The sequence below is a fragment of the Homalodisca vitripennis genome, chromosome 1 (assembly GCF_021130785.1).
Source record: "Homalodisca vitripennis isolate AUS2020 chromosome 1, UT_GWSS_2.1, whole genome shotgun sequence".
NCBI lineage: Eukaryota > Metazoa > Arthropoda > Insecta > Hemiptera > Cicadellidae > Homalodisca > Homalodisca vitripennis.
In genome coordinates, this window is record NC_060207.1 from 111,728,660 (window position 1) to 111,742,013 (window position 13,354).

Consider the following 13,354-nt stretch of genomic DNA (forward strand, 5'->3'; position numbering starts at 1 on the left):
ATTTATCTCTCTCAAGTTTGGACTAGTTTTCAATAACCATATATACATTAAAATCATGTTCATGTTACGGTTTTGTCCGCTTACAGTTGTCTGTCCAGACGGTTAATTTCTCAATTCCGCTTTCAATAATATCTCTACTTGCCCAAGCATAAAAACAAGAGGCCATTTCACTTCCACCTCTACCCCCTGTTACTTCATCCCATAGCATGCACCAGGTCTTATTGTTTGCAGGATCATGAATCGTGTAATTTAGTGTCCAAAGTTTCCTTAGGTTAAAAGCTTTGTGAATTTGTAAGATTAGGTGTAGGGAGACATTTTTGAAGGTCAGCCATTACTACTTTGCTTTTGTGATCTTCTTTTCCATGAAGTTTGTCTTCCCTTTTCAAAACGATATCTGGACGCAGCCTCATCTAAATGCTCTTGGTGTCTCCTGCTAATCTCTTCCAATTCTTCTGAATTTTGTTTATTCTTCAATCTCTACATTCAAATTCATCACACACATCGCATGTGTCATTGTCTGGTAACTTGAATGCCCATGTTAAAGTCCTCATTAAACACTTTGCTAAACAACCACTTCTTTGCAGGATTAACTTGTTTTTTCTCTACACTCTTCAACATACAGTCCATACATTTTGTTAATGTTGAGGTGATTGCCCAAATATTTCCTGCTTGTACGTTCTCTGCTGTAATGGCTTTGATACGCTGGATATTTTGAAATATGAGATTTAATTCCATCTATTATTTCATTCTTAATTTTTGTTCCAGGTACATGTTTACCTCTTTGGTCAGGCTCAACCATTCCTGTCTTGCTTGTTTTCTGTTGTGATATTCGCATAAACATCTCAGAGATAGCCAGAGTGTTTAGGAAAAAATGTTTTGCAGGACTATTTCTTCACAACTATTTATTTGAAAACTAAAATTTATTACTTTGAGCCCGGTTTCCCTTTGAGCCATCTTTCTTCCTGGACCTAGCGACAGGCTTGCTGCTTATACAGGAAACAACAAACTGACGTTTTAGAATCCCAGTCTCTGTCTTCTCTCCAAAAATCTGAAAAAATTTACCTTCTCTCTGATCTTTGGTAAAGCGCTGATAGCACTTGAGACGGCAAGTAGATTTGCAAGGAGATTTCAGAGATCTTGCTTTAATCTCTGCTCCCTTAGCACTAAGATAGTTTTTTCCACTAACTCTTAGCTGTTTCCTCACACATTTTTTTCCATTTGTTTTCATTTCCTCACCCTCTTCTTTCCTTTTTTTTACATTAGGATTGGTTTTGTTTGCTTCTTCCTCCGTGTCCGAATCAGTGTAAGGAACCAGTAGAATTTTGTCTTGAGCTATCTTTTTGGCTCCTCCTCACATAAGAAGTACTGTCACTTGAAACCTTTGAAGCAAAATCTAGGAGAATACTCACTATAGACTCATCAGTAGATAGTTCTGACTCTGAGTTGAAACGAGGACAGTATGTGCTATCAATATCAGTGTCATCTACGTTAGATGACAAAAACAGAAGTTCCTGGTGATGGGATATCTGCATTACCAGAGACAGCCAATTCTTGAAGACTATCCTCTTCTTCAGCAACTAGGGCCTGAAAAATATGAAATTGTGAATTATCGGTTATAAATGTGGTATTATAAATTTAAAACTTGATTAACACAACGCTGAAGATCATAATTAAAGTATATATAATTAGAAGTGTTTAAGCATCACATTTTTAGGTCCAGTCAATGAACTAATGTATGAAAGCCTTGGTAGAATCATTTGTAAATTAGTATGACAAAAACATTTGTTTTATTGAAATTTTATTCACATTTTGTACAACATAAAAATTTGTCTCTACAAAAAGAAGGCCGAATGTCAAACTTGAGATTAAAATTGCAATATCAAGCATGGTAAACTACATATTTTTAGCAGTTTGCAATCATCAAAGCAGCTTTAAAAATATGAATTAGTTGTATATGGCACCAAAAAATTAAGATAAATATATACGTATGAATGTACTTGTAAACACACTTAATCTGTAAGAAACGAAAAACACTCACTTCATGGGTAAGCTTAAGTATACAAATAGCTATTATTTGTGTAGTATGACAAAAAACAAGTCTACTATAATTTACAAAACTTTCCCATCATGGTGAATGGTTTTATAGGGCTGCAATATAATAAATGACCATCAGTCGATTAACAGTATATCGACTATTCATATAATCGTAGTATCGATATTCGTGATTATCTACCACAAACCAAAATATCCTACCGGTAATTACATCATAGTTATTTCAATTCACAGTCTAATTCAGCTGTAATATCTAAAATAATAACAGATGACAATGTTATTAATTTTAAATATTTATAATTCGAATGTTTATGTACTCAATAGTTTTCGATATTGACTATCGATATACTGGTATTCGACGGGTGGTCGCTTATTATACTGCAGTCTTTTATAGTAGTGAGTTTAAAACATTCTTGATGAACACTTACCTTGCGATGAAAAGGAGATATCATATGACTGAAAATCCTGGTTGGTAATACCATCATTCCAAACAATATTTTCATCAGTAGCGAATTCTTTATTACTTTCTGATTCGACTTCCATTATATATTCATTTTCATTGTTGAGAAGAACAAACGGATCAACTGCCTGCAAAATATAAATTTATTGTATTTTTACGACCTTCAGTGAAAAATAGGCTAATAGTATAATTATTGTTGTGGTATGCTTATAATTTAATTTTGTACGGATAGGCTCAGCCACTTGAAAGTAACTCACACCAGTATTGTAAACAGATTTATCAATCTATACCAATTTTGATTACCAATAAGTGTTTTAACCCTATAAGTGGTAGGGATGAAGTTGCTGGAGAGTTTTTAACAAGTTTTGGGACCCAGAGGTTTAATAAAAGAATAATACCAGTTGTTAGAAAAAAAAATGAGGGCTAAGAGTTATAACAGTAAAAAAATTGGTTTGCAACACAAGTAATTGTATAAGTATATTTTTAACCAGGCTTACCTGTAATGATGTCAATGAGGGTGCAGGATTTGTGTCCATCGAAGACAAGCTTAAGACGTTTGTTTCATTGTTTTCTTTAGTAGTTTGTTCTGGTAATAATAGTAATTGCTGAGAATTATTTACATTGTCCTCCAAAGCTAATTGTAAAATAAGTTTCGCTCTGCTGCTCATGTTGATGAAACTATAAGTTTAGGTTAGGGCATCAATTCATGTAAATTTCACATTCGACCAATCAGCTGAGACATGCACAACTACTCTAGAAAATAAAACAGCTGTTTGTATCAACCATTCTAGCAACAATAAAGTTGAGCCAGAGTAGCGTAACTCCCCAGCTGGAGTTACGCTCTGTACTTTTTAAATTTTTGTGAGGACCATAACATATTAAGTGACCTTACGCTGTTCTGGTTTCTTACATCCCTTTGGAATTAAGCTATTTCAAACACTCCTATTTCCTGCTAGGTTTTTTTTTAAGGAGTTACATTGTTATGGCTTTATAAAGCAGAAAAAAATATATACAGAATGCTCAAAACCAGAATATCGAAAAATTTGGAGTTAACGCTAGTGTGGTTCTGACGTACAGAAATATTGCACTATTTTGATTTATTTAATTTTTGTATATTTTCTCATTGACTTCTAACTATTAACAACAATATGAATAATTTCGGTAACAATAGAGCGTTTTTACGCAATACCAATCAAGATAAAATCATCAACCCTCGCGGTACTTTAAGCATTCCTAATCCAAGTATATTTTTTGGTCCTTATGGTAGGGGTGGAATGTTTTTACCTCAAAATGGAAGATTTGGCAGATTTAACGGCGATAACTGGCCCTATTTCTCTGATCCGCTGATTCTGAGTCGAGTGGTTAAGGTAAGTTTATTATACAAGTTCACTTCTTTAACTGTAATTAAATTTAGGTTGATTTAATATTCTATTTCATATCATAATTATTACATAATATAAGGTAATGCTTTTCGTTTTCTTTTAAAATATTTCAAAATATTTGATGAAGTCGAGTAATTTTAAAAGCATCCATATTTATGTCTTGAGCGGATCTTCTCTCTTCAGGGTGTTTTGCTGTGAGTGACAGGGGACACTATCACTCAAGGGGCAGGAAAATTTAATTTTTGTCTTGTCTGTTCGCACGATATATTGAAATAAAAACTAACAATAAACTTGAATATTTGTTTGAATCTTCATTTATAAAAGAGTGGAGTTCTTTCTATGGGATGAGATTAGATCACATTTTATCGTGTTGATATAGGATACATTAGAAATACCACATGCATTTCGTGTTTAGCTCTCTATTCACACCAAACAAAATGTAGAATGTAAAAAATCACAGAAGTATTTACCTAAAATAAAAAGGTAGTATGTAGCAGTTTTGCAAACTACGGTCTAGTGTGGCAGTTTTAGAAACAACAGTGAGGATAGGAAATCGGTCTGCGCTTATGACAGTGTGCGCGCATCTTGGTGCGAAGTCCTAATCTCAAATCATAAAGTATAGATATCGGAGTTTTAAAAAAGTTAACCGACTAACCAGTAGAGCTACAACAACGGAGGCTACACTAACATTTATCTTGTTTATTTGTGAGTACAGAAGCAAATAATTTACAAACAATATTTTGCAGATTATTGTCGATAACACGGAATAATTTGACGCTTTTCAGTAATACTGGAATTCAAAAGTTCATAGCTCGAAAACCTTCCTTCCAATTAGTTTTATACAAGATAGTTACAAGTATATAATAGATAGCGTGAGTATGTAATCTATATATATAAAAATGAATGTTTGTATGTTTGTCCTTTATGGAATCGTGAACTATTGGACCGATCATGATGAAAATTTGTACGTATATGTATTTTTCCACGGAGAAGGTTTATAAGCTATGCCCATCCCTTTCCCGATTCAGGATTCCGCCCCACTGGTTACAGAAATACCCATAAGAAATGCATTGCAGCAAACATATGTTAACGTCTTTTCAAATTTTTAATCAGCTGTTCTTTGTAAACATATATTACACTTATAGTTTTAAAGCATAGAGTAAGCTTAAGAGAAACGACAAATTTAGTTTAAACTGTTTTTGCAATCACTGTTAAACATAGACTTTACTATCCAGATAATACAATTCAAATTTGACGTAAAAATTCACCTTTAACTGCAATATTTATTTAATATAAACCATGCTCATGCTTGATCAGAAGAGTAATGCAGATATCATAATTACTATCTTACGTTGGCTACAAATATAAAGAATGTTATAAAATCAACCTTAGTTGTTTTTTTTGACAGAAGTATGGTTCTCAAAACTCCGTGTGTACATATTCTCTAGATCGAGACAACAAAGCAAGCTCAATCGTGGCATCGGAGATATAACTAATTTAATCTAAAATTTATTATAGTAAAAAAAAAATTTACTAAGTAATATAAGGACTTCGGTTCTTAAGATTTGCGTGCGAAGCCGTGGGTAACAGCTAGATAGAGGCAGGAATATGGTACATACCTTCATAATACGCCCAAGAGGCTCACGATGGAACGACTATCAATTATCTCAGCAATGTTTAGAATGTGATAGAAAAAGAATAAGTGAATATAGTGTCCTGTTTTCAACGGGAAATTGCGTGCGAAGCCGCGGGCAACTTTTGCAAAAAATTATTGAAATGCGCAGCAAAGCGCGCCGGGCCCGCTAGTTTTAGAATAAAAAAGATGTAATTAAATTATTATCTTAACTTTTATTATTGACTGGAGAGTTAAAAAATGGCATTGGTCACGCTACGGAGCTCTTAAAGTCATCTTCTGGGGATGTAGTTTTGTAAACCTATATTTAAAACGTTAGTTAACGGCGACCGACACCTGCTCGTCGTCGAACGTGGAGACCGCTAGCACCAGGCTGCCCGTATTCAATACGGAAATCGTAAATAATTTGTATAAGCGAATATATAAAAAAATACATAAATCGTCGAATCCTCGTATTTTTATTTGAAATAATGTGCAAAGTGTGCAAGGTTACAACATATTAATTATACTTCCCAATTACCCAGTATGAGGACAGCAAGAAGATAAAAAATTATAAAGTATTAACAGTTTAAATATACTTAAAGTAGATTCTAGCTTCTCGTAAAACTATATTGGTAACATCGAGTATTCGGAGGCGTAAAAAATTGATTTATACAGATTGAAGATAGTGTACACAATAAAATAATGCATTATTTTATGATTTATTGTTACACAAGAAATTATTTTAGCACTGTGCACAATTAGTGTGTATGGCTGAATTCTATAGTTGTTGAGTTATACTGTAACCTTAAATTGTTACGGCCCTTTGTCACAACTGTTACGAAGAGGTGTGTAGCCCAGTTTAAAAGTCCCGGTCACCAGATCTGGGGAGGGTACTATTCCTAGCGTTACAATGAGGCTCGTGGACTTCTGCCTGTTCTTGGCTGCAGGGGTAGGGCGAGCCACGCTCAGTTTTAATTGTGGTGTTTGCCCTGTAAACTCTTTAGAGGCCGCGTCGGATCCTTCTATTGCCTTGCCTTGAAAAACACTTTCAATTGCGGTTTGAACCACACATTGGCTCACTGTTTCCTGAAAGTACTAACGGCGCTTGATAAAGATGTATTCTCAACTTATGCCGTAAAAGGCAGTAACGTGTACTAATATCTTTTTCATAATTTTCCGCTGCTTGAAAAGGTTTTGCGATTGGATAAACTATGTGGTCAGTGCTTTCGAAAGTGAAGGCAATAGCCTATAATTCTAAGGTCTCTGGGTGTGCATTTCGAATTTATTTAATTGTTCCATTAAGCTTTCACGGACTAAACAATTTCGCTTATTTAGCTCCTCCATTAAAATTTGTGTACTCTGATACTAAAAATCCTATGTATAACCTATTACCCATTTGCAATCAGAGAAACGCCGTAAGTGTTGTATCACGTTATAGTTAACTATTAATAACCATATTTAACTATTAATTTCATTTAAATATAAATTTAATACTGTCTCCAATCATTCTGCACCCATAAACACAGCAAAAACGAACCCTCTTTGAGTAGAGGCAGAAAAGACTATAATGATGTCACAAATTAAATAGAAAAACACCAAGAACTTGATGAATACATAAAAATTGCATGATTTTTTTAAGAATAATTATAAACAATGAAATTAATTATAATTGTCATAGGATAAATTGAGGATAGTTTTGAGCAAACGTGGTCTACGTGACAGTCCAAGACAACCCTCGATCAATTTGTACGAGTTTGTAACTGATATTTACATGTTTTTTTTAAAAGGATGAGATTAAACTTATGTCATTATAAACAGAGAACAGAGTAGCAGTGACAGCTGTTTCTCCATCAACACTGATGGCGGTGCGGCAGCGTAGGTGGGCGCGGTAACTGTCTAAACGTGTTTTATTTTCCTTTTCGAGGTGCAATCGAGCACAATTTCGGAAGCTAATTAAAAAATATATACTTTAAAATCTTTATAGCCTTTTTAAATAAGTAATGTGGAGTTTTGGTGTCCTTTTTATAAAAATAATTATACACAATATTGTAACGTAACATTATTATAGTTATTGGTGTATGTGTTCATCTAAAACCCTCCAATGTATACTTTTGTGTATGAATTCGATTCTTCCTGAGAAATTGTATTCATTTCAAAAGTATTCGAATTTATTTTGAGGCATTCGAATATGTGAATATCCGGGCTGTATTCGAATACTATTCGATTCTCTCATCACTATACTGCTACAGTACAGACAATAGGTTGTGGAAGTGCCGTTGTGAGGTAGTAGGGGATGTACACAAACTTGGAGGTTAGGAAGTAGTTTGCAACATTAATTTGTGTATGTTTTCTCGTTGACTTGTAATTATTAACTACAACATGAACAGTTTTGGTAAAAATAAAGTGTTATTAAGCACTCCTAATCAAAGTAGATCTTTCGGCCCCTATGGTAGGGGTGGCAATAGGAACTTTGTACCCCAAAATGGAAGGCCTGACAGACCTAATAATGATTGCCGGCCCTATTTTTCTGATCAGTTAATTCTTAGTCGAGTGGCACAGGTAAGTTTAATGTAAATTTCTTTATGTGTAATGAAATTTAAGTTTTATTGAATATTAATAACTAAAACTGCTGTTGACTAGAGTTTAGTATTGAACTAGTATATACAGTAGTTTTAGTATCAGTAAATGTTTGTATTTAAATTTGACTTTGATTTAATGTTATTTTAATTAAAATAAGTGCATAGCCCCAGTCCATTCTGTAATCAGGTGTGGCCAAGTGCCCAGTGTGAGCCAGTGCAAGTTTCAGTTTTAATTAGTGCCATCAGCATCTGTTATTAACTTTTCAAGGAAATCATTGGTTTATTTTGACAGAGCTTTTCTGGGGTAGGGTACGATAAGCGGACCCGGTATTTTATATCGAAATTGGCAAACGGTATTACTTAATCATAACCATCAATATAATAAATTGATACTGATTAATTATTTTGTACTATTAACTTAAATAATCCATATCAACAGCTGTAACTTAAACACTCTAAAATAATACACGTAGGATAATATTTCAATGTTACATATTAAGTAATTCTGATTTTGGTAATTATCATATTAACCGCCGGGGAGGAAAAATACGAGTTTTGCGTTCTTAACTTATTGGAATCGTCCTATATAAAAAAAAGTATAAGGTTTGATGGGGTGGAAATGAGAAATAACGAAGTTCTAGAAAATAAAAAATTAAATAACTTTCCAGTAATATCTCCATGTTCTACATCCACGTCTAGCGTCATGTGACCTTTTGTGGCCAATGATTGAACCTCGTGATGACGTCATCGGTTGCGCCGCCATCTTTGCAAACGTAAATGAGAAATTACAGAAATGAGCAGAATTTTGATCAAAATTAATAATGTTTTTCTTAATTTCGAGAAAAAAAATAAATTACGAGTGCCTCCGGCCATCAGCGCGGGCTTCGGCAGCACCTTCGGTGCTGCCCCGCGCTGATGTCAATAAAAGAAAAACATCCCTCGAGATAGTACCTATCAGTAAAATATAAAATTCTAGAGGGGCTGATCAAAAATATAAATTGAAATGTAATGCAAAGGCAATTATGTAAAGTTTAAAAACTAAATAAATCATGAAAAACTCAAATATATAGATGGATATTAACAGAGAACACTTACCATTAGTGTGTTGGCGGATATAGCTAAACAGCAGCAACAAAAAAGTGGTCTATCACAACGAAACGACACAGTCTCCCGGTTTAAAAACACCACTCGACCGCACGACGAACAAATACACTCATTTTTTAAAAATGCCCTGTTCTATTAAAAAAGAGATAATTTCGTTTCGGTTAAAACGTAAGCTCTTTACGTGCCCTACGAAACACTCCGACACACACAATTCACTAGGGTTGGTTGAACTAGTGGATGGTTGATTCATCATTGTAAACTCACTCACTCACTCAATCCGACCTACTGAACACGATATCTTGTGTAGAACTGACCTATGCCCCGGACAACTCAGATAACAGGTATGCTATCAGGCTGCTATCAGTCCCGGCCGCAGATAATATTCAAGTAAACAGATTATCCAGACACAGCACACAAACTGAACATTAAAACATTAGAAACTTTACCACTTATCAATATACCCCCTAAAATCATGTTATTTGTCATTTGCACCCCCTAGTACTATATATATTTTTTGTTCAGGAGGGTGAGCAGAATACGTTGGTAACGTCAAATTCGTGATTTGCCGCCCCGGCGTTTAATCTTACTGGTACCCTGATTTTTTTAAATGGCAGTCAATTTTATAAAACTACATGACATTGCTTTTTCGTGGCTTCAACATATTGGACTTGTACCAAAAAACCCATTATGTGAAATTTGTGGGAAAGAAACGACTGTAACTGTGAGAGGAGTAAATACAGTTGTCTTCAGTTTTCCTAATTTTGGTTATAATAAGTTGTTTGATCACTGTAAATATTAAATTCGTATTTAAGTTTAAAACATATGATGGTTATTGAGGACTATAGGTACTTTTATATCGATTGATAGTCTAGGATTTGAGATTCGAATATTAGGTATCGATGACTATATTCTTTGATATAAAAAACTGGGTCCACTTATCATACCCTACCCCTTTTCTGTCCTCCAGTGATCCATAGCTGAAATCTTGATATGCTCGAAAGAAACACAAGTGATTGTTTATTTAATTTAGCCACTTCACACTACTTGCTAAAATTTCAACTCAAAATGAGAAAATAAATTTATAGTATACTAGTACAATTTACATATAAAAGATAGGAAAGCCTAAATAGTAACAGAAATTACAACGGAAATATCCCTGGCCATCTGAACTTTTAGGTTATATCTCAAATAGTCCAATAAACCCGGCCCCCTAGATTGTTGACAATTCGAGATTTAACGTAAAAGTTTAAACATGTTATCAGTCATTGTGCAATTATGGATCGCAATTCTCTAAAAATTATTTCTAGGTAGGAAAACATACTATTTTAAGAAATTGATATAAGTGATTTTAGATTGTTATAGGCTAGTAAAAGTGGCTAAAGTAAATAACACCAAAGCACAAGTGGAAGAATCGCTATAAGCCTAGTGAAATTGTAAATTGAAGTATCTCAACATTCAAGACCTCAAGTCAGGATGGTTAGAACATACAACCATCTCACTACGTACTCTCAGAAATGGTTCTTAGCCTTGGAGTTGCAGGTTCGATTAATGTTAGGGAGTTTTGCGGTTTGGTGTACACTTATGACAATCACTGGTCTGTGGTAAAGCTGGTGGGAGGAGTGGTTGGCTTGTTTAGAAGTTTAGAGGGTATTTTGGTATTATCCAGAGGCCACTATTTTTGGAATTTTTTTAACGGGGAACTAAAAAACTACATTATTAGTAAGAACAGACTTTATTATTTGACTTACTTTAAAAAATTACATATCATTATGACATATTGGTTCTTGTTCTCTGCCTCCCAAAAGAAAGGAAGTGAGGCCACTATATTCCTGTCTACTATTTTCATTACACTATAGAGATAGAGTGGCTTCCTTCACGCCAAAATTGTTTTCCTTTTGTGAGGCAAGAAACAAGAACCAATTGTCATAATGACATGTAATTTGTACAGTAAGTCAAATACGTCTGTTCTTTCTAATAATGTAGTTTTTTTAGGTCCCTAGTAAGAAAAACTTCCAAAATGTGATCTGAGTTCAGGGGAGTACTGGTTGGAAACGCCCAGAAATTTGGCACAACCCCGCACTTGTGGCAAAAAATATATCTTTAAATATTACCTAAATTCAAGCTCAAATCTTATGAGAGCTTTTAATTGTTGACTCTTTACTTTTTATATTTATGATACATACATATGTATAGCCTAATAACAAATAGTGGGTAGGGACAGAGTAGCCTACTTCTCGCCAACTTTTCAAGAGGCAGAAAACAAGAACTAATTGTCATAATGGCATGTAGTTTTCATATTAAGTACAATAAAGTCCATTCTTTCTAATAATGTAGTTTTATAGATTCCCAGTAGGAGAAACTGTTAAAAAAATAGGGTTCACGGGTAATATCAAAGCTGCAATATAATAAGTGCCCACTAACACGATCAGATGTTGATTATCGCATTATATGGAATCATCGGTATTCATGACCATCCAAAGGAGTGAAAGCAAAATTTTGGACCAAATAACGTTTAACAGATATTTCAAAGAATAATATAGTTTGTCTTAAAATATAATTACAACAAAACAATAACATTTATTTACCTTATTTATTTTCAAGGATAAACGTGACTACTTGAGAAACAAAGAAGATATGTACGTCACTGTTCCTTGCTGCCATTAGTCAATAACGAAACACATGATTTTAATTTATTTCCAAACATGTTTTAACTTTTAATAAATTTTGAGCGATGATGTTGAATTGTGATATATTTTAGGCTGTTAATATAGAGAAGCTATATGTTTATGTGTATTAGAAATAAACTTGTATTCTAAATAAGAAATAACTAAATTGCATTTAAAGTACTCTTGAGCCGCGGATTACTAACCATTACTTCACAGGGTAGACATGTTTAATAGCATTTAAAAATGCTCAAATGGATCACCACCAATAATCATAAGTTCTTGTCAATACATATATTCTGCAAGATAAACACTTCTGAGACCAGTTTTTAAAGATTTTTTTTGTTTATAAAAACATTTTGAGCCAAAGTTTGCATATTCATTACCATTGTCCATGTCCATTGTCACTAATCTTCTTCTATATAAATGAAATAACAGCTGATAATGATGTCACTAATCTAAATAAAGAAAGCTGGCAATGATTAATTATGAATATCTATAGGTGAAATGTCATATTCGATAGTATCAATTTTTTAAATAAATTATCATTATCTGATTGTCAAAGTCTCCGAAGTTTTTACAGAAGTTTCTGATCATGATACTCAAATTAACAAATATTGATTTAAAACATTAATTTAAAACATGTTTTAATTAATTTTGGGTATTTAAATATTAACGCCACCACAACAAAAATTTAATACTGAGAAGTTGTTAAAAAGTAATGGCCTCCAGATAATACCAAGGTACCATTGTTGGTTTTCTAGATATAAAAACATAGCTAAACTATAACTTTAAATACTTACAACGTTATTCGTTTTGACATTATGATTTTGTATTATTTGGTAGTTTATATAGCCATAACGTATTAACGCCACCGCAGCAAAATTATTGATCCTGATACAGGAGTTCATATGCAAAAAGTTAAGAGAATGTGGAGCAGTGCGTAAATGAAAAAATAAGAGACTGGGGGACAGCGAAACTTCATTTAGAATCTTAATAAATTATCAAAGTTTATATAACGACAGCATCAGTTGAAAGAAAATTAACACAGTTTTAAATCTAGCTTGAATTCTTTATCAGTCCATTTCCATTTAGAACCTAATAAATACTTAGCTTTTAAATCAAGTTTTTTGGACATGTAAAGTGTTTTTATGTTAAATAAAGTGTTTTATTTTATATTGGGCCTCAGGTAGGCCATTTGGTTTTCAGATAGGGTAGTTTGTCCTCCAGTAGGGGAGGTTGGTGTGCATGCATTACAGTCTGGTAGTTAGATTTAGCAAGTTTTTTGTTATTTTTTCTTACCAATATATTGGATTGGGGAGGTTAATACACCTTCAGTATCTGATATGTAAAAGTAATATTGCCTTGAAGACTGTACTATTGTATTGATGTGATGGGCTCCAGTTGTCTTAGCCTAGCTATGGGCCTATCGGAATAAATAACTCCTAGTAGATCTTACTCTGTCAGGAAACTTGCTTTAATTAAAAATAGTAAGAAAA

At 33.5% G+C, this 13,354-nt stretch overlaps 2 protein-coding genes across 4 annotated transcripts in view; one reads left to right on the top strand and one right to left on the bottom strand.

Moving 5' to 3' along the window:
- Nucleotides 1–2,398: 2,398 nt before the first annotated feature.
- On the bottom strand, nt 2,399–3,400 carry LOC124353973. Its single transcript, XM_046804070.1, has 2 exons — nt 3,010–3,400; nt 2,399–2,640 (listed from the first exon to the last, which is right to left on the bottom strand). The coding sequence occupies exons 1-2, from the start codon at nt 3,178–3,180 to the stop codon at nt 2,455–2,457; spliced, it is 357 nt and encodes a 118-aa protein (XP_046660026.1). The 5' UTR covers nt 3,181–3,400; the 3' UTR covers nt 2,399–2,454.
- Nucleotides 3,401–7,558: 4,158 nt separating this feature from the next.
- Nucleotides 7,559–13,354, top strand: part of LOC124369302 (nuclear valosin-containing protein-like) — a 50,011-nt gene continuing 44,215 nt past the window's right edge. For 2 of the 3 annotated variants that reach the window (XM_046827242.1, XM_046827260.1), the window contains exon 1: nt 7,562–8,068. In XM_046827242.1, the coding sequence (XP_046683198.1) occupies nt 7,889–8,068 (180 nt within the window). In that variant the 5' untranslated portion in view covers nt 7,562–7,888. Of the gene's footprint in view, nt 8,069–13,354 lie in introns of all 3 variants that reach the window. The other variant, XM_046827251.1, reaches the window with a different exon arrangement.